This window comes from Cutaneotrichosporon cavernicola (assembly GCF_030864355.1).
Source record: "Cutaneotrichosporon cavernicola HIS019 DNA, chromosome: 5".
In the NCBI taxonomy this organism is placed as follows: Eukaryota; Fungi; Basidiomycota; class Tremellomycetes; order Trichosporonales; family Trichosporonaceae; genus Cutaneotrichosporon; species Cutaneotrichosporon cavernicola.
Window position 1 is genome coordinate 2324366 of NC_083397.1, and position 19280 is coordinate 2343645.

Consider the following 19280-nt stretch of genomic DNA (forward strand, 5'->3'; position numbering starts at 1 on the left):
GGGTTATATACTGTTGTGGTGATGCATACCCTGGGGATTTTAAATGGGGACAATTGAGCTGAGCGAGTGTGATGATGGGAGGAGGGCTGAGTGAGGTATCGTCGAAGAAGGCAGCACGAAGGCAGGCGCGCATGCAATGGCCGGAAGCAAATATCAATTGGAGATGCGTTCCTAATGACAAGTCTATCAGGTCTTACAGTCTGTTCGGCCCCTCCACATACTGCAATTCAAGTCATTGCCACCCACAAATCCAACTTAGTGACACTCACTTTCACCTTGCTCAACACCACAATGCCTCGCTCCCGCTCCGGCTCGCCACCGCGCCGCTCTGCCTCTCCCGACAGGTCCGACAAGCCGAAACAATGGACACAACGCCGTCCAAAGGAACTGAGCTTCTACAAGCGCAGTGCAAGGGACTTTGGCCAACCCTCGACCGGACCAGCAGAGGAATACGAGGAAACAGCCAAAGAACGCGCCCAACGCCGCGAACGCGGAGAAGTACCTCGCCGCTTCGGCGGTACTCGCGACCAGGGCGTGCGTAATACGATGGGCAATGTCCCAGCGGCCATGGGAAGCTTGAAGCGCAGTGTGGACCCACTTGACCGAATGGGGGTTAGGGGAGAGAAGCGGGACCGCGACCGCGACCGTGAACGGGATCGTGACAGGGATCGTGACAGGGATCGTGATCGCAGCGACCGCGGTAGGGACGACGCGCTGTACGACCGCGAGCGGGGGCGGCGGTACGAGCGGGTCGATGATGGCGATTATCGTCGCGCCTCGGATAAGGCGGATATGCGGCATCCTGATCGGCGAGACAAGGAAGAAAACAAGGACAAGGACAAAGATAAGAAGATCCAGCAAGTTTCGGCAAGCAAGGTTCGAGCTGGGCGGATGATCGAGGTCATTGCCAATGACCGGATGGGGCGCAAAGGTGAGCGAGGATGGCCATAGTCGGCGCTGACCCCCAGTTCGCATCAAGTGCCTCCCATCGGACACGGTGGGCGACCTCAAAAAGTTGATTGCGGCGCAGACGGGCACGAACGCGTCCAAGATCCAACTCAAGAAGGCGTACATCATGTTCAAGGACCACGTCAAGCTCGAGGACTATGAGATTAATGATGGCATGGTAAGCTACAAAGAGAGAACGGCGCTGACAGCAGGGTCTCGAAATGTACTAGTCCCCCTGTATACAGTTCGAGTTCTCGTAGCTTCATCCATGTACTAGTGTCTCGTTGTGCCTACATCTACAACTTGCCCTTGCCCTCTGCCTCCTGGTACTGTCCAAACATGTCCTCGTACACTTCGCCCACAATGTCGAGGAGATCGTGCGTTACCATCGACCGTTTCTTCCTCTCCCATCCCGTGCGAGAGACAGTACGGTTGAACGCACTAGCCCCGTACGCGGCCAGAAGGGCGACGTGCTCTGACACCACCTTATCCTCCTCCTCCCCACCCGGCGCATGTCCGACATGTGCATAAGCACCGCGCGCCCATTCCCGGCCCCAAGCCAGAAGCGCAGCAGTAGTGCCCGAGAGGATATCGCCTTGTCCGCCAACACGCTTAAGTCCGCCCTGGACCGAGACAGTCAGCGTGTCTCCTCCAAGCGAAGTGGGCGATCCGTCCGAGATGGCATCAACCCCGCCCTTCTGGAGCACAGTGACGCCGCCAAGCGCGCGCGCCAGGTCGGCGCAACTATCCGAGTGCACTCCCTTGCGTCAACCAAAGTCGTAGGTCCAGCCACTTACCGTGGCCTCGCACAGACGCCTAAACTCCATAATGTTCGGCGTCAACACCACCCGTTTCGCTCCAGGCCAATCGCGAATAAGACCCGGCTCGGAATTGAGCAACCACAGCCCATCAGCATCTACGACTAAGCCTATATCCCTCTCCTTTGCCAGTTGGAGCGCGGTCCTTGCGCACGACTGCATGAATGCGCTCCGGCCTAGTCCAGGTCCGATGACGAGAACATGTAGCCGTTCCATCAGGCTGGCGAGCTCGGTTTGCGCAATCACGGACGCGTTGGGGAGCGATCCGTCTAGCGAAGTGTGGACAATTAAGTCGGGTGCACTGGGTCAGCCCTTCGGCTTTCTCCTCCCCTTCAACTCACTACGTTTTGATCACGGCACCGGCTGCCGGCTCGCAGATTACGTGAGCTAAATCCGCACCGAAACGCATCGCGCCCATTGCGGCGAAGAAGGGCGCCCCAGAGTAGTCGCCCGAGCCGCCTAGGACGCCGATGCGGCCTGGTGTCAGATTGAGGGGGGAGGGGAGGATAGCGGATGGTGGGAGGAACAGAAGAGGAGGGAAAGAGCGAACAGCTCACCTGCCTGCCCCTTGTGCAGCTTGGGGGAGAGGGGTGGGATCATGCGGCGCACGAGAGAGACGAGGTGCTCGTGATCGGACATGGTGTGTCTGAAACGCTGCGAGGTGGCTGGTGAGGATTGTACGATGCGAGGTGTAAGTAGACGGCGGAAAGTGGTGAGGCTTTGCAGAGCAGAGGTTGCACGCATGAGCAGAGAGTGTGTGTAACGTTGGCGTCGGGACCAGAGGTTGGTGGCGTCCAGATGGTGAACGCGAATCTTGAGCTATGGTGCGTCATCTCGGAATTCCCCGCCGTCCTCTCATGTTCGCTCTCATCCTGCAAACATCGAAATGTGTACAGTACATGCACAAGTCTATTCATACACCGTCTACAAAGCCATCTGCTCCAAGCCCGCCCCAAGCTGTATCCTACCCAGATTAAATCAACTTGCTCTCACTCAAATCGCGTGCGTCTCGATGCCAACCACTTTGACGCCACGCCGGCGCGGCACGCGGTCAGTCAAATTGTTGCAACCCCACACGCGGACATTCGTGAGGGCCGGGCATCCGTCAAGGAGGTCCTTAAGTGTAAAGTCCGTGACATGCCGGCACCACCCAATGTCAAGATACGCAAGATTAGGGCAAGCGGCGAGCGCTGCGACGTCGTCTGCGGGCACGTTGCGCCATCCCAGGAGGCTGAGCCAGCGGACGGTGCTGCCCGACTGCGCGATGAGCGCGGTGAGAGCCTCATGTGCAAGGTCGTGGCCTTTCTCCAGGTCGACGTGGACGAGGCCAGGTCTGTGCTTCGCTTTGAGTGCCCAGAAGAAGCGCCCGACCGCGGCGTCGCTCAGGCCAACGTGGGCGAGGGAGAGGTGCGTGAGTTTCGGGCAGTGCTTGGCGATCGAGGTGAGCGTCTCGTCGCCCAGTTCGGTGTTGTTGCGCAGGTCAAGCGACGTGAGGTTCTTCCCTATGGCTGCGAGAAGCTCGTCCATCGCTGCATCACTGATCGGGGTACCGCCTGGGGAGATGATGGCCAGCGACTCGAGTTTCTTCAGCTTGGCGATGGGGACGAGAAAGTCCGAGTCGAGCTGCCCGATCTCTTCAAGCTTTAAGACACGCAGGTTGGGACACTCCTCGACAAGCACTTCCATGGTCTCAAGGTCGATGCGAGGCGACTGCGTCACGCTGAACGACTCCAGCACGTTTCCGCGCGCCTTGAAGAACTCGATCCAGCCCTGCTTGCGAACGAGGAACGGTCCAAAAAGCTCAAGATCCTTGAGTTTGCGCAACTGCTTCGCCCAGTGCACGAGCGTGTCCGTCATCATCTGCCCGCAGTACTGCAGATTGAGGCTCTCGAGATTGGGACAGAGCGTGCCAAGAGTGACGAACGCGTTGTGGTCCAGATCTGGTGTCAGTGAGTGGTGTTCATGAATTACCCACTTGTGACATCGTACATCGTCAACTCAGTCCGACCGGCCGAGTAGAACAACTTGGCAGTCTCGGGCGTGAGGCGGCGGCTCTTGGAAATCACCTTGCAGACGCGGTCCATTCTATCTCTTCCGATCTCTCCGAGAGCATCGACGTCCTCGATATACTGGCAGATGATCTGTGATGAGCTTTTTGCCCATTCGATATTAAACTCACGTCAATGCACATCTCGGACAGCGCCGGGGCACCCTTGGTCACCTCGTAGTGCACAATCTTGTTACGCGCGTCCTTCTTCTGCCTCTGAGGGACCGCAGCAGCCTTGGCACGCGGCTTCTTGGGCTTGGCGTAGGGGTCGATCCCTAGAGGCCTGCAGCACGGCGTGCAGAGCCATGTTCTGGGTTTGCGTGGGTGTTCCTTGGTGTATTGAGTCTAGAGTGAGTTGTGTATCGCGCGAGGGGCAGGAGGGTTGGAGGAGGGAAAGGTGAGATGGGGGAACAATGGAACGGCAGAGGTGGAAGAAAGGAGGGAGCGATCAGTTTCCAGTGCTTTGAAGCTGATCCGAAAGCGCCGTCGCTGCCGACAGCCCCCCCCCCCCCCCCTCCACCTTCCTCTGACGGTACGCTGAGAACAATGACCCACCGCAACTCACCACCGGAAACCGCTTCCCGCACTCGCCGCACTCCATCATCTCCCCAATATCCTTGAGTGTCGAAGGAGCAACACTTGATGTCGCGCCGCTCGGGGTAGCGCTCCCACTCGGCCCAGGGCTGGAGCCATCATCATCGTCGCCGCCACCATCAGCATCGAGGTCGTCCGAGTCGACCGAAACCGCGCGACGGCGCTTGGATGGACGCGCAGATACTTCCTCCACTGGAAGTGGGGCCTCGTCTGCGGTCTCTTCTCTGCGCGCGTATGGGTTTGTGTTGGGTGCTTCGACCCCAAGGCCCTATTGTAAGTCGGGAAGCAAGGTGCTGAAGGGTGCTAGGAAGGGGATAACTCACAGCCAGGAAGGAGGTTAGAGCTGACGTGGGGCCACGGACGGCACCGTCAGCGTTGCGAGCGCGGCGGGGTGGCATGGTGAGGATGATGAGGATGATGATGGTGTTGTTGTTGTATGACTTGGTACTCAAGAGCGCGTATGATGACTTTGTCAGGGTTAGTCAACCATTTACGACCTCGGAACCAAATCTGCTATTGTTCCTGACGTCTGCCCATGACGCGACTGACTTCTGCTCACCGCAACTTGTCCAACACCTGCCTGCCCGCTCAGCACATGGGCGATGAACGCATGATCGAACGTCAAATAGAGTATGTGGTCATGACTATGAGGGATACTAGTAGTGCAGTAGAATATCACAGGCACACTAGTGTAGGGAGCTAGGAAGGGGGCCGGAAATATGCAGTGTCCATACACGCAAGGTGAGCGTCTAGCCCTTAGTCGACCCAGAACTTCTGGAGTGCTGACCCGAGCTGCTTAACGCCGTTGGAGCTCTTCGTTTTGCGCATCTTCTCCTTGTCCTTGCCGTTCTTGTCGTCGCGCTGCTTAGACAGGCTCGCGTCCGATGCGGACGGACCCGAGGAAGCCGAGGCAGAGGCAGAGCTCAGTCCAGAGTTGCTGTGAATGTTGGACAGGCCACTAGGGCCAATCGCAGTGCCGCTGTTCGAGCGCGAGTTGACAAACGAGCCGCTGCTCGAGCCAGCGCTGTGCACCGTCGCGGGCCGCCTTTCCTCGTGGAACGACACGCTCCGCGAGTTGGTGCTCAAGCCTGTGGGGTTGGGGACCATCTGCGAGTGACGCAGACTGCTGGGAGGAGGGTGGGCGGAGCCTCCTTTCCGCTCCCCGTGACCGGGCACGCGCTGGCGATTGCGCCCGTCGCCACTCGAGAACTCGGCCTCGTCCCAGTACACGGTATGGGAGCGCGGCATGGTTGACGACTTGCCGCCGTTGGCGGCTCGAGGAGTCGCCTCATCCCTGCCATCCAGCGGCGAGTTCATGCCAACGGGGGAGTTGATGGCTATGGTTTGCGGCCGCTTGCTTCCCCCGTAGCCCGATTCGCCAGTGGCCTGACGCGAGAGGGGGGCTGGAAAGGACGGAGGCTCAAAGTCGAGTGCAGGTAAAGACATGCGGTGTAACGACGACGACGAACCTCGACGAGGACCACCATCTGCGCGAATGGGTGGGGGCATGGGCAGGCCACCGAACTGCGCGTACTGCGCTCCGGTATACTGTGGAGCCATCATTGGGCCACCCATTGGACCACCCATTGGACCACCCATTGGTCCCGTCATACCCGGGTGCATAAAGTAATCACCTTGAGGATATCCAGTAGCAAAGGAAGCTTGCTGGAAGAGCTGGTCTGGTAAACGCGTGTCGCGCATCAAGAGCTTTTGGAATGCCAGCACGGTGTAGAAGGCCTCGTTGCCCGCGTTGCCTAATGGCGCGTGACCAGCAACTGGGATCTGCAGGTGGTGGAGGAGGTGGCGCAACGACTGGAGTGGATGGGTGCGGTCTCCCACGCCTGGCACGTTCATACGCTGCGCCTGTTGGAGCAGCGCAAATTCGAGCTGCAGGACATCGAGCTGCAGAACGTTCTGGGGGAATGTCGTGTTGTGAGGCAGTGGGATTGGCTGTGGATCACCGATTGACAGCAGGATGAGGGTGTTTGGTCCGCCATCAGTGTCATGTGATGCGAGTGCTCCCAGTGAGGCCCTGTGAAAGAATCAGCCCCACGCTCCGTGATCGCCGTTGCCGTCCAGCACTCACTCAACAATGCGCTCCACACTCTTCTCCGACGTGAATTGGCTACGCCCAAAGCCGTACGCGCGAGGGAAGTTGGGTGGTGCAGAGTTAGTACGCTATGCGTGTCAGCGATGCGCACAGCAGGAACCATTCTTCAGCTTACCTTGTCGACCCATTCCTCCATGACGTAGTGTGCTTTCCTGTAGTTCTTGTCCGGCACTGGTGGCCAAACGTCCTGCCAAAGGTATCAGCATTGGTTGGTCCAAGGTCTGTGCAGGCACTCACAACGGCACGCAGGTTGGCACAGCGGAGAGCAGCCAGGCCGACCTCGAGCATGAGGCCCTTGCCACCTTGTCCTGGCCGCGCCATGACAGTTCGTCCATGGCCTGGCACAAAGCCCTGCGGTGGCCCGCCCTTCTCCCACCAGGTGGTCTTGATGCAGGCCCAGGTGTAACCTTGGCCATTGGTGCGCACGCCTGCAGCCGCCGCCGAGTCATCGTCCTCGGCACCAGAGTTGAAGAGTGCAGTCACGACACAGGGTTCACCAGTGCGCATCCGAGCTCGGACATGCGAGAGCTCAGCTGGGGCTAACGAGCGGGACAGCTTCTTGTACCCTTCCAAATCGGTGATGTTGATGATCCGGTGCAGCGACCGCGACCGAGGAGGCGCTGGGTCCAGCGGCATAATCGAAGGCGGATCCTTGTCGAGCGTTTCTCCAAAGCTGGCGCGGTGTCAGTATGTTTTCGGGCGGGGGGTGCTTGCGCGCGCAGCTCACCGGGTCTTAATCATGCGAGCGAACAGAGCGATCTGCTCTCGTCGAGCGCCGATGTGCGCCCTTCCTGTGGTACTGTCGACGACGACTGCGGAGAGTCAGCTAGATGCGGTATTGTACACATGCGACAACGCACCCATTGCCTCCCAACCGAAACCCAGAAAGTCGTTGAACGACCGAAAGTAGCCGCCCCATGATGCGTCCCACCAGTCGATGTTCTGCGAGTCAAAGTCTCCTCTGCGACATTAGCAATGCACGTAGAGACCACACCCACAGGAACGCGGCGTAGATCGAGTGCAGGTCGGTCTCGAACTCGGCAGGGTTGCCGTAACGAGTGTTCTCTCCCATGGCAGAGTGGGAGATTTAGAGGGACGATGGGACAGATAGGAGTGAAAGCAAATGCGAGTGACAGCACGAGTAAAGACAACCAGGGCTCAAGAAACGATCAGCTGGAACGAGTTGCCAGTGATCGTCGTCAAGGCTGGAATGCGAGATGGAGTTTGTTTCGTTTGTGACGTGCAAACAGCAGAGTTGATACCGCACTGGCCTCTTGACAACGTCGGGGGAGTGTGCGATGGGGTTGGCGGACCAGAGAGAAAAAGAGTTTGACGGGGGAATGGACAAGCGTAATGGAGTGACGAAAGGTCAAAGATGAGAATGAGAAGCGTCAAAAGGAAGGCAAGGTGCTCGCGCACGGGGGCCGATTATGGTTGGACTGGGCGACGTGGACTTGCGGGCGAGGCGAGGCGAGGTGCAAAAGTACCGAGTTGCAAGTGTTGGTGCGGCAGTTGAAAAGGAACGTGTTGGCAATGAAGAGGGGTTGACCGACGAATGATGCCAAGTAAGAGCGATGAATGGACACTGTTGGAGGCAGTTGTGTACGTGGAGTGATGAACGACTGATGAGTTGAATTTCCTAGTTGGAGCGCCAAACGATGGGTTGATGGCTTGAATTATGCGTATCGTATGTATGGTAAGGTGTTAAGACGAGAGTGTGAAGAAGTAGAAGAAGTGGGGAATATTGTTGTGGAGTTGTAAAAGACGAGTGTATGATAGCTGGTGTGTGATGTGATGGCTGAAGGGCTGGGGACATGGGGTGCCGACCGGGCTTGTTACAAACCCAACTCCAAGTGCGGTACGGAGTTGAGCGCGGGTACGACGTACGGCGTTGTGATGCCGATCGTTCCAAGACTCTACTTGTACTTTGAACCGTGCGACCTGCGGACCTGATTGCTGACTGGGTACAACTGGGTGACTTTGTCAAGTCAAGTCTACCTAACGGATTGAGGGCAGTTGGCGTTGTAGGGCTAATAGGATTGTATAGTACAGTACAGCAAAGGCGGCCAAAATAGGGAGGGAAGGGGCAAGGGGAAGGGGGAGGGAGACACAAACGCCAGTCACGCAGTTTGAAAGGTTGGCTCAGTAGGCCAGTAGTAAAGGTAATAGGTCAGTTTGTGTCTCACGCCCCCATGTACGCCCACACGCCCACATGTTAACACACCCTATAGCCCTCTGTAACCGTCGTCCAACTTGACTAAGGGTCATAACAGGGTAGAGACGGTAGAAGCAAGGTGACCCAAATGGATCAGCAAGCCCTGATGACTACAATGTTTCCCTTTGATCTCTTAATATTCAATCCCTACCTTTCCTTTACTTTGCTTCATTATGGTCCTCTCATCATTTTTTGCCATCACCTTGGTACCTTGGAACCATCCAAATGGATTGCAGAGTCGCTTGGCATGATCAACCTGGTTGACTGTACAATATAGAAAGAAAGCCTTGGAGCCTCGCTGATACGCTCGGTCCTGGCACCCCGTCATTGACGTGTCAGCCATTCCGAACACATTGCATCGGTCATTGTGCCCATCTTGAAACCTTTGAGATGAGACCGCAGGCTGCCGGCACACACGCCAGTCAACTTTGTTGCTGCTCACTACCACCATCTGTGGCTGATGGCACCAATCAGATCACTGCTCTAATCTGCAGCTCTACAGCGATCTACATTCGGTGATATTAATCCACAGCTCTTGGCTTGGATTGGAGTGTTTTACAGGGCGTACAGTTGTACCCGCATGGCCGCTTCACGCGTCACGCGTACAAAGTTTGGGTACGCGTCCTAACAGAGTTTGACCATGCTCAGTGTGGCAATCCGAAACAAGGCTGACCCGTAGCAGGCCATCCATACTGTCCATCAGACCCATCTGCCCTCTGCCCTCTGCCCTCTGGCAACTTTAGACCTCGGACTAGCCGCACAGCAACCCATCACGTTTCACTTTGGGTGCCTTGACGTCACTCTTCTCTTGCGTTTCCTTGCACCTCGTTTTAACCAACTAATCGAGTCGTGTGAATCCAGTCACCCCAACTCATGGTCCAGACAACCCTTCCCTGGTTACTTGGATATTAATTGTTGGATTGCTAAATCGGTCATGTATCCAACAAGCGACAGGGCAGTGGGAATCGAAACCAACGCATACCGGCACCGGCTCCAGCTCTGGCTCCAGCTCCAGCTCCAGGAACCAGTCATCCATTACAATTTGTCGCGTCCATCACGTCGTCATCCCCTGGCCCCCGGGATGTCGTTCAAAACGCACAAGACGGCTCGAGGGGCAAGCTGTGTTGGCGGCCGCTTGACCTCGTCGAGACTGGCTTTGTGGATTGATGAATTGATCAATGATCTGCGGTTCCTCCCCTCGGCCCCTCGACCGGGCGTAATCATCCAAGCAATGTCGCTTATCCGTGCAATCCGTGACGTACTGCTAATCTGCTGAGCCAAGTTGCTGAGGGGCCCGATCAGACGAGCTGTGCTAACTGGGTCAGAAGCAATTTCGGTTAATCTGTTCGCCGCAGTCGGGCGTTTGGGCGCTTGGGCGTTTGGAGAGCAGGCGGAGACAGGCCAGACATTACGTCGCACCTGCAGCGCGGACCCGAGTTGCCGACCTGTATGTAATGGACGAATTGCACAACTCCCTGCCAATGCCTGGAGACTTGTATGTCGTTTTGCAACAACTGGTTGCCTCTTGTGGCCCAGTTTTCAATCAAGATAATCCGGAGCGGAAGCTGATTACGTCCAAGCCTGAATCATGTCAGGAATTTCTACATCTTGGGTGGCCAACTTTGTGCAACAACAACAATCTCTCCTCATCCAAAGTGTCAGGTCTAGGCGCATGCTGCGATCGCTGATACGACGTATCACATCCGTCATGTCATCAAACGCAGGGCCGTCTACGCAGCGGCAAGTCGTCGCCGTCATCGGCACCACGGGCGTTGGTAAATCAAACCTGGCTGTGACACTTTGCAAAAGTCTCTCCTCTCTCGAACCCGCACGCAGCGGTAAAGTGCTCTCAGCCGACTCGATGCAGCTCTACAAGGGGATGGACTTGATCACAAACAAGGTCACGGTGGAGGAACAGGGCGGCGTCGAGCACTGGGGCCTGGATGTCGTCCAGCCCGGCCAAGAGCACAGCTGGGAGGTGGGCAAGTGGTGCAGCGAGGCGGATCAGGAGGTGAGCCTACACAAGGCAGTACTAACCACAGCTGGAGCGAATGCCTGAATCGACCCTCCCCGTCATCTGCGGAGGGACGCACTACTTTATCCAACATTTCCTCTTCCCTCCCGACGACCTGAGCTTGGACCGCAATCGCGAGAAGGGCAAGGAGAACGACTCTCTCGCGATTCGTTGGACGCCACCGAGGGCCATGCCGTCAGTTCCAGAAGATATGAATCCGCACCTCCGCCGGCTTCTGGAGACATTCTGGCTCAACGACGCAGTCTATCCCCCAGTAGACGGGTCAGCTGAGGATGAAGAGTGCGGCCCAGGCTCGACACGGCTCACTTCGCGTCCTGTCGCGGGTACCGATCACGAGCTGCTCAGCATGTGGCGGCTACTGGAAGCGGTAGACCCGAATGACTCTGTGCGTTGGCACTGGCGAGATGGGCGCAAGGTGCGGCGCAGCATCGAGCGGTGGTGGGAGCGGGGCGGTGGTGAGGTGGACAAGTCCTCCGAAGAGAGGGCTGGGCGAACCGCGCGCTTCCGAACGCTCATCTTCTGGGTGTATGAGCCACTCGACAGCTTGCGCGATCGTCTCGACCAGCGAGTGGACAAGATGGTCAAAGTGAGCCCCTGCATGGGCGGGCTGACGACAGGGTGGGCTGCTGGACGAGATCGCCGAGCTGCGCGAGATTGCGCGGCGTGTCTACGGGTCTGAGGAAGCGACCGACCTCTTCGAGGGTATTTTCCAGGCGATCGGTAAGACCATAAATGAGTGAGCTGACGGCAGGGTATAAGGAGTTTGCCGAACTGCCGCTTCCCCAGGAAAGCCCATTTGAGAACCCCGAGTTCCAGCGCATGCTCACGTTGATGAAACTCAGCACGCACCGATACGCCAAGTCCCAGATCCGGTGGATCACGAAACAACTCCTCCCGGCGGTGCATGATGCCCGCTCGCGTGGCGGCGACGTGCACGTCTACGTCGTGCCCGGTGGTGCGGCGGGTGAACCGCTCGCGGTGGAGGTGCTGGCGGCCTTCCTGCAGGGGAATGGGAACGAGTTGCCAGACGCCCAGAAAGTCGGACATCCTGACGCCCACACACTGCTCAAAATCCTCGCGCAGGAACCCGCGGGTGTGGCCGACACGGCCGAGTATGTCGCCTCTGAGATTGAGCTGACGCCTAGCCGACAGATTCTGAATGCCCGCCGGATATGCGACACGTGCTCCACACCGGGCAAGCCGTTTTCCGTGCGCGGAGACGATTGGGACGACCATCTCAAATCCAAGATACATAGACGGTAAGCGGTGAGATGGTGTAGGATGGGCTGACAGCAGTACCACCAAGTACGGCGGGTTGAGTCGTGAAGAGTTTGCACAGGTGCAGAAGGCAAAGGGTCTCGCTCGGAAGGCGGCTCTGGAGGATGAGCGAGCAGCGGAGAAGGATAAGGATAAGGAGAGCATGGCAACGGCATCTGAGAACACGTAGATTGTATGCATTACACTTCTGCAAAGTAGATTTGACCTAAACAGTAGAGAGGTAGGTGGACAGCCTCCACCTTTCAGGGACTGCTCGCACAAGCTGGACACTCAAATGTCAACAATCTCACCACTTACTTTCTCCATTCCACCATGGACGACGACTTTCACTCGCTGAACAAGGTGAGTTGGTGTGCATCTCACCAGAATAACTGACAACAGGGCGTCTTCGTTATTCCCTTCAAGGGCGATGCTGGCCCCTCCAGCCGGCCCAGCCGGCCTCTCGACTCTGTCTATGGCAGCGCGAGCGCCGCATACGCCCAAGCGCACAAGGTTAGGCTACCGTCCGTAATGTATAGCCTTCTAACTACAGGACTATGAAGACGACCGCGCCGAGGAGCAGCTGGACGCCATCCGCGACTGGTTGGACCGCTGTGCTGCCCCACCTTGCCTCCACCAGGCTTTTAAGATTAGGCGGGTGCCCGTGGCGCTGCTACAGGGTGAGTAACCTTCGTCTTTGCCTCGTCTTTGCCTCGTCTTTGCCTCGTCTTTGCCTCGTCTTTGCCTCGTCTTCTCATCCTCTTCCAACTCCGTCTTCTCAGATAGGCGTTACTCCTCAAGGACCTGACCACAGGGATATCGCCCGAGGCCCCGCGCCAGCTTCCCAACCTGACGCGCGCTACGACGCTCAGCGGCCGCGACCTCTGCGACATTGGGGCAGCGATGCGCGCCCTCGCAGTTGGATTCCTCGGCGAGGCAGTGAGCTCATATTGCCCAAATCGAGCTAACTGCAGGCACTAGATGCGAAGAAGGCGGGCCGCACCCCGCTCGACGAGGTCGCGCGCTGGTGGGGCAAGCTTCGCGACCGCCCAGCGCTATTGGTTCACATCGAGCAAGCGCAGCTGGTGCCGACCACAGTGCTCGCCGAGTTGGTGTACATCGTCGGGTAGGTACAGCTACCGATGACTAGATAACTGACAGCAGGCTGCACGACGACGTTTCGATTCGCCTCCTCTTGTCCGTGCCCAGCGTTACGACCTTCCTCGCCGTATGGGTTCCTCTCGAGCCCAGCGAGATTGACCTGAGCGTGCTCCGGAGCACACGTCGACCGAGCGGTGCTGTCAACGCCGTTCTCCAGGTACGTCCACTCGTCGTCATCATCCCTTGAGCTGACAACAGACGGCGCTCGACCGCTCAGCAGCACCGATTACCTTGTCCGAAGAGCTTGCGCGGGAGGTGCGGGCTGAGGATGATCGGTTGGGCGGTGGTGCAGCAGCTACCCTCAAGTCCCTCCGCTGGCTGTTGCTGCGGCACAGCCACAACTCTGCGCTCGCGGCGCTTCCGGACGTGAGCGAGGAGGACCAGTGAGTACCTACGCGGGCAGCGCTGACCTCAGGCCTGCGGCTCTGCAAGCCTTGCGTGATGCCATGTCAGAGGATGCCTCCGCGGCCGATGAGCTCCTCACGCTGGGCGTTTCGCCCGATCTCTCCTACGTGAGCCGCTGAGATTTCGCATGAAGCTGACGACAGACACAAAACCCGGCGCCGCGATTGGCCCTCTTGCAAGCCCTCGCGAACCAGGACACGTTCCTTTCACCAGCGGACCACGACAATCGAGACGCGCTCAAGGAGACGGAGATGCTGCACTCGCTCTGGGAGTCGGCAGGTAAGACGGTCAACCTGTGGGACTGGCTCGAGGGCTTCCGCATGATGCTACTTTCGGAGAAGCGGGCCGAGAACATGCCAGATCCAACAACACCGTCGAAGGGCAAGCGGCGGCGAGGGGAGGAGGACCAAGAGCCGGAGCTGGGTGAGGACGAGGATGCGCGCGCACATGCGCGCTTCATACGCTTTGTCGAGGAGGCGCGGATGATGGGCCTGGTGCGGGCGCGGGGCAAGAAGAGCGATGAGGTGGTCAAGGCGGCGCTTTTGTAACGACACATGTATGCATAGATGACGTCAACCACAGCTGACGGATTGTTGATGCGACTGCCTTCATTTCCGCACCTCTTTTTTCCTTAGTCCCTCTCATCCATCAAAAACCATGCAATGACCAGTACGACTGACAGCCTCCTCGCCGAGATTGGAACAGGTACAGCCGCCGAGCTGGCGATGGGCGTCGCGTACACGAGTGAGCCCAGCTCCCGGCTTGACATGACAGCTGACAGCAGCCGCACCTCCCGGTCCAACCTTTCTTCCCGAGCTCGATGCGCTCCTTCTCTCGGCCCGCCCACACGCAGGCGGTTCCTCTCTCCAACGGGGTGATCTAGTTGAGCTGATCGGTCCCAGCGGTTCCGGCAAATCAACACTATCGACCTTTCTCCTCATGACAGCCCTTCTCCCCCCAGTCCTCCCGCAGACTACGGTCCCCTTGGGCGGACGGGGAATGCCCGCCTCCCTCCTCTCACCGCCTTCGAGCCCGCCCCTCCGACTCGTAGACAGCATGCGAGCGCACATCGAGCGCTGCTGCGCTGCAGCCTCCCATTCGCCGACCGCCCAACAAGTCGAAGGCGCAGTAAACGCCGCTCTAGCCCGGCTGACCGTGTTACGACCACGTCCGCGCGCGGCACACTGGGCCATCGCCCTCCATCGACTCCTCGCTCTCAGAGGAGACGCCCCGGCCCTCATTGTCGTTGATGGGCTGGGCAATGGGTTCTGGCCCGAACGATGGGCAGACGAGACCAAGACCACCCGCGACGCCGGCATGCGCGACGTATGGGACGCGCTCACCGCCCTCCGCGCACAGCTGGGAACCGTCGTCGTCGTCACTGTCCAAGGTCTTCGGCCGGCTGGGGGACTGTTCAAGCCTCACCTACCTGCGCCGTATCCCGCCCCCTTTGACGGGGGTGGGAAGTGGCCGCTCAACGTCCACATCACGTTGCTAGGCCCCGCACGTTCTCTCCAACTCCCCGCTGAGAGCACGTTGGCTGAGGCACTGCGCGAGCGCCGGAACCAGGATGTGCGGACATACCGTGGCGTCGTGCGCGTCCCAGGGGGCGCAGGGACTGTTGGGACGCCAACTGGTGCGCACTTCGCATTCGGCATCTACGAGCACGGTCTGGTGCCTTTCAACGCTAGCTGATAGCTGATCTCTCATTCTTCACTCGTATACCATGCATCTACTGTATATCTATTTACACCTTGGCCTTGAGTGCCTCCTCAACAGCCTGCTTGACGGCCTCGACCGCGCGTGCGTGCATGTCCTTGCCAGCCGCCACGATACCCTCGTTGTCAGAGAGCGTGCGGCCCTGGCTAAAGTCGAGAGGCCGGCCCCACATGTCGGTACACACGCCACCCGACTCTTCGATGAGGAGCGCGCCCGAGGCATGGTCCCAGATCTTCTCGCGATACTCCTTGCCGCCAGAGTACTTGGTCGGGATGCGGAGGTATACGCCACCCTCGCCGCGGGCCAGACACGCATACTTTGCCTGGCTGTCCATGCGGAGACTGGGACGCTGAACACCCAGCAACTGGCCAATACGCTGCTGGATCCCGTGGGCAGAGTGGCCGGCCTCGACGGACTCGAGGAAAGTCAGGGGGTTGGACTCGGGCGGCGTGGCGGGAAGCTTGAGCTTGGTGTACTCTGCCTTGTCGAGGGGGCGCTGGGATTAGCGACAAGTCGAGGTGAAGCGAGGTGCAGCAGTGGGATTGGAATAGACGAGTCCAGACAGATAGCCAAGGACAAGCTAAGACTTACAGACCAAGAGCCCTCACCGCGCACAGCGACCATCAAAACACCCTTGCCGTTCGGCACGACCTCCTCGCCAATGGCAGCCGGCTCCGGACCAAGATTAGGGCACCCGATAACGCCGAGCTCGACGGCCCCATCAACAATCAAGGCGAGACAAACAGCAAACTGCTGGTGGCGGATAAACCCGCTCGTACCGTCGACGGGGTCGATCGTCCAGAACCGGCCCTTTGGTCCACCAGTCGCAGACCCAGCATCGACAGCCGCGAGGATCCTTTCGTCAGCTCACCCTAATTAGACGTACTCGTCCTCGGAGAAAGTCTTGCCCTCCCCCCACCCCGCCTCGCGGGTGAACCCGCCATTAACGAGACCGACAACTTTGTTGCGCAGAGGAGCGTTCGCGCGCAACTCGGACGTGTCCTCCTCCCCGATAATCTTGTCGGCAGGGAAATGGTCGAGGAGGTGCAGGCTGATGAGGGCCTGTGCCGACAGGTCGGCGACTGGGATTAGCCCACCTCCTTCCCCCACCACCCCCTCAACTTGAACGCACCAGTGACAGGCGACTTGTCCTTCTTGATAACCGTGTCCTTGGACACGAGAGTGTCTTGAACGTTCTTTGTCCTGGTATCAGATGACTTGACTTGGACATTGGGGCACGTACAAGTAGCATCCGCGGAGGACAGAGAGGATGGCCAGCTCAGCCTCGGCCGCGAGCTTGGTGAATGGTAGGGACGACATGGTGATGGCGCGAGAATGGATGCAAAGGTTCTGGTGAGAATGGACGAGGGGACGGACGAGGGAGGCTAGGCGTGTGATTCTTTGAGAGAGCATAAACGTTGAGAGTCGTCGAAATGTGGCGTTTTGTTGATGTAGCACAACTTGGAATGGGTACAGTCTATAACTGAAATCGGGAATGGTTTGCCGGCGGCACGTCATCTTTCGACCTCAACCATCCCATTCCCATTCCGCCCTTGCTCGCGCAAAAAGCAGAAATGGCTCTCCCAACCCCACCAACAGAGATACAGCTGCCGCTCCCGCATCCCGAGGCCTATCCCGGCGAGCCGAGGGAGTATGCGCGCGCATTGATGCAGCGTAAGGAGGAGATTGAGAAGGAGATTGTGCGCTGCCCTATTGTTGAGCTGACGAAAGGATACGTTCAAGGACGTTTTGGCATCGGTAGGCCCATAAATGAATGGCAGAGGCTGAGACAGCACGGCGCGTCGATGGAGACGGCGCTCGTCGATCCCGAGGGATATCCGCGCGGAGATATTGATGTGGTGCGTACTTTTCAAGCAAGAGCTGAGGCAGTACGCCATCCGGCACGCTCGCGCGGCCCTCGTGCGCCTCTATAATGACCGGGACGAGGTGATCCGCCGCCTTGCGACCGCCCTCGAGTCGGCGTTCCAAGTCGATCCTTCCGTTCCTCAACCACAGCCCCAGTCCCAGTCCCAGTCCCAGTCCCAGTCCCGCCTACCAGCCTCAGCCAACGGACACCGCGACGTCCCCGAGACCTGGCCCGACCGCCCTGTTGCGCGTGTCAACTCTGTCGCGCCATCCAGTCCCGCCGCCGATGCTGTGCGCCAACACCAGAAAAAGCTGACTCCAGGGCCTCACACCTGGCGATATCATCTATTCGTTCTCGGGTATCACGGCCGCCAGCGAGGGCGGGATGCAAGCCATCGGCGCTGTCGTGCAGCGCTCCGAGGGCGTAAGTTCCTCCGTATATCTACGCTGACGACAGCAAACCCTCACTCTCCTCGTGCTCCGCGGAAACGAGCGCAAGATGCTGCACCTCACGCCGCGCGCGTGGAGCGGACGCGGCCTGCTCGGCTGCCATATTCTCCCCGCGTAGCCGCCACCTAACCAAGCCTACCCCCTAGTCGCTTTGTACATCGTTCATGCCCATATGCATGTTGGTCTATTTTAGACGAGGCGCTTGCCGCTGTCAGCAGGCTTGGCCTCGACGGGCTTGGCCTCCACAGGCTTGGCCTCGACGGGCTGGGCCTCCACAGGCTTGGCCTCGACGGGCTGGGCCTCCACAGGCTTGGCCTCGGGCACGACGGCGGCAGGCGCAGGCGTGGCGACGGCAGCGACGGCGACGGGAGCGGCGACCGCCTCTGCTGGAACCGCAACGACAATCTCAGCAATCGGCTTCTCCTCGACCACAGTCGCGACCTTCTGCAACACCACGGGCTGCGCCGGCTTGGCGACCTCGTCACGGAGCGCAGCAACCTCGTCGCGGATGACGGCGCGCGTCTCGCCAATCTTGGCGGCGGCAGCGGCCTGTCCACGGCGCAGGGTGTCACCGACACGCAGACCAGTGGCGTTCTCGACACCCTCGGCGGCCTTGGAGCTCCACTGAGCGGCCTCGTGGCTCACACCACGGAGACGGTCAATGGCCATGTGCCAGTGCATCTCGAGGTTGTGGTTGAAAGCGTCGTGCTTGGCTGCAAACTCGGGTGCCTGCTTGTCCTCAATGTCCGAGATGTAGGCGCGGAGGTTGTGCGCCGTCTTCGGGAGGAAGTAGGGGAGCGCAGCGAGGGCAAAGACCGGAGGAGCGAGGAAGCGCACGGGGAACGAGCGGGTGCGAGTGAGAACCGAACCCGTCAGTCCGGCCACGAGGACGTAGATGATGCCCGGTGTCAAGTTCTCGTCCTTGGGCACAACGCTCTTGATCTCGCCTGTCATTAGGGTTAGATAGCGGAGAGACTCACGCTCAACGCCCCGCTCAAAGTCGATCCAGCTGGAGACGCCCGACTGCAGCACGCCGCGCACACTGCCAACCGCCTCGGCCGTCGCCTCGCGGGCAGTCGCAATGTGCTCGGACAGTGGGTTGTGGTGCACCACGAGCGTCACGGTCCCTTCGTCGTTCGGGTTTTCGTAAATGGGCAGCTGGTTGTCAGCGGAGTGCAAGCCGAGGGGCGCATTCCGGGACCGTGGGACTTGCCTTGTTACCGTTCGGGGCACGCCCCGGTTGGACCGAGACGGCAGCGAGGCCCTCGTCGGCGTGTGCGGCGGTCGCGGCGCTCGCGAGCACGACGCTCCCGACGGCGGTGGCAGGGCCAATGGATCCCCGGAAGAGACGCTGGAAGGCCGCCATGGTGGTGAGTAGCAATGAATGGCCGGCGTGCAAGCTCAACTCGAGTGACCTCAGAATAGGGGCAGCGGAGCGGCCGTTCTCGGACATCCACCAGCGGAATCGCCACGTGGCGGAAATACCCGGTGTGGCACTCGCACAGCAGTCCTCACTCCCCGCACTGCAACCACTTTTGCCGTCCCTCTTTTGCCGTCCCTCCCTTGTCGCACTTCTTGATCGCTGCATAAATCAGATAGATACACTACAATGGCTACAGGCTACCCTGGCGCAGCCGTCCCAGAATCTCGCAAGT

The 19280-nt window shown here is 59.1% G+C and overlaps 10 protein-coding genes across 10 annotated transcripts; 5 read left to right on the forward strand and 5 right to left on the reverse strand.

The window, feature by feature from the left end:
- Nucleotides 1–291: 291 nt before the first annotated feature.
- On the forward strand, nt 292–1178 carry HUB1 (uncharacterized protein; the record flags this gene model as incomplete). The annotated part of the gene is made up of 3 exons (XM_060602140.1): nt 292–931; nt 969–1126; nt 1161–1178. 3 exons carry the CDS (start codon nt 292–294, stop codon nt 1176–1178), a joined length of 816 nt encoding a protein of 271 aa, XP_060458563.1.
- Nucleotides 1179–1244: 66 nt separating this feature from the next.
- On the reverse strand, nt 1245–2405 carry CcaverHIS019_0509270 (uncharacterized protein; the record flags this gene model as incomplete). Its single annotated transcript, XM_060602141.1, has 4 exons — nt 1245–1709; nt 1746–2067; nt 2108–2243; nt 2324–2405. The coding sequence occupies 4 exons, from the start codon at nt 2403–2405 to the stop codon at nt 1245–1247; spliced, it is 1005 nt and encodes a 334-aa protein (XP_060458564.1).
- Nucleotides 2406–2759: 354 nt separating this feature from the next.
- On the reverse strand, nt 2760–4805 carry RAD7 (uncharacterized protein; the record flags this gene model as incomplete). The annotated part of the gene is made up of 5 exons (XM_060602142.1): nt 2760–3706; nt 3742–3907; nt 3946–4158; nt 4379–4675; nt 4731–4805. The coding sequence occupies 5 exons, from the start codon at nt 4803–4805 to the stop codon at nt 2760–2762; spliced, it is 1698 nt and encodes a 565-aa protein (XP_060458565.1).
- A 358-nt stretch (nt 4806–5163) lies between these two features.
- CcaverHIS019_0509290 (uncharacterized protein) lies at nt 5164–7589 on the reverse strand (the record flags this gene model as incomplete). The annotated part of the gene is made up of 7 exons (XM_060602143.1): nt 5164–6439; nt 6494–6585; nt 6633–6704; nt 6755–7190; nt 7245–7329; nt 7378–7478; nt 7516–7589. The coding sequence occupies 7 exons, from the start codon at nt 7587–7589 to the stop codon at nt 5164–5166; spliced, it is 2136 nt and encodes a 711-aa protein (XP_060458566.1).
- Nucleotides 7590–10440: 2851 nt separating this feature from the next.
- On the forward strand, nt 10441–12214 carry tit1 (uncharacterized protein; the record flags this gene model as incomplete). The annotated part of the gene is made up of 5 exons (XM_060602144.1): nt 10441–10743; nt 10775–11353; nt 11385–11487; nt 11519–12026; nt 12064–12214. 5 exons carry the CDS (start codon nt 10441–10443, stop codon nt 12212–12214), a joined length of 1644 nt encoding a protein of 547 aa, XP_060458567.1.
- Nucleotides 12215–12357: 143 nt separating this feature from the next.
- On the forward strand, nt 12358–14138 carry CcaverHIS019_0509310 (uncharacterized protein; the record flags this gene model as incomplete). The annotated part of the gene is made up of 9 exons (XM_060602146.1): nt 12358–12387; nt 12427–12537; nt 12578–12704; nt 12839–12963; nt 12999–13150; nt 13189–13342; nt 13384–13568; nt 13601–13697; nt 13734–14138. The coding sequence occupies 9 exons, from the start codon at nt 12358–12360 to the stop codon at nt 14136–14138; spliced, it is 1386 nt and encodes a 461-aa protein (XP_060458568.1).
- Nucleotides 14139–14252: 114 nt separating this feature from the next.
- On the forward strand, nt 14253–15285 carry CcaverHIS019_0509320 (uncharacterized protein; the record flags this gene model as incomplete). The annotated part of the gene is made up of 2 exons (XM_060602147.1): nt 14253–14334; nt 14375–15285. 2 exons carry the CDS (start codon nt 14253–14255, stop codon nt 15283–15285), a joined length of 993 nt encoding a protein of 330 aa, XP_060458569.1.
- Nucleotides 15286–15337: 52 nt separating this feature from the next.
- Nucleotides 15338–16629, reverse strand: MET22 (uncharacterized protein; the record flags this gene model as incomplete). Its single annotated transcript, XM_060602148.1, has 5 exons — nt 15338–15805; nt 15901–16165; nt 16196–16391; nt 16442–16512; nt 16553–16629. 5 exons carry the CDS (start codon nt 16627–16629, stop codon nt 15338–15340), a joined length of 1077 nt encoding a protein of 358 aa, XP_060458570.1.
- Nucleotides 16630–16883: 254 nt separating this feature from the next.
- NAS2 (uncharacterized protein) lies at nt 16884–17743 on the forward strand (the record flags this gene model as incomplete). The annotated part of the gene is made up of 6 exons (XM_060602149.1): nt 16884–17009; nt 17041–17067; nt 17103–17168; nt 17200–17466; nt 17498–17599; nt 17633–17743. 6 exons carry the CDS (start codon nt 16884–16886, stop codon nt 17741–17743), a joined length of 699 nt encoding a protein of 232 aa, XP_060458571.1.
- Nucleotides 17744–17814: 71 nt separating this feature from the next.
- CcaverHIS019_0509350 (uncharacterized protein) lies at nt 17815–18991 on the reverse strand (the record flags this gene model as incomplete). Its single annotated transcript, XM_060602150.1, has 3 exons — nt 17815–18572; nt 18606–18783; nt 18839–18991. 3 exons carry the CDS (start codon nt 18989–18991, stop codon nt 17815–17817), a joined length of 1089 nt encoding a protein of 362 aa, XP_060458572.1.
- Between the last annotated feature and the right edge of the window lie 289 nt (nt 18992–19280).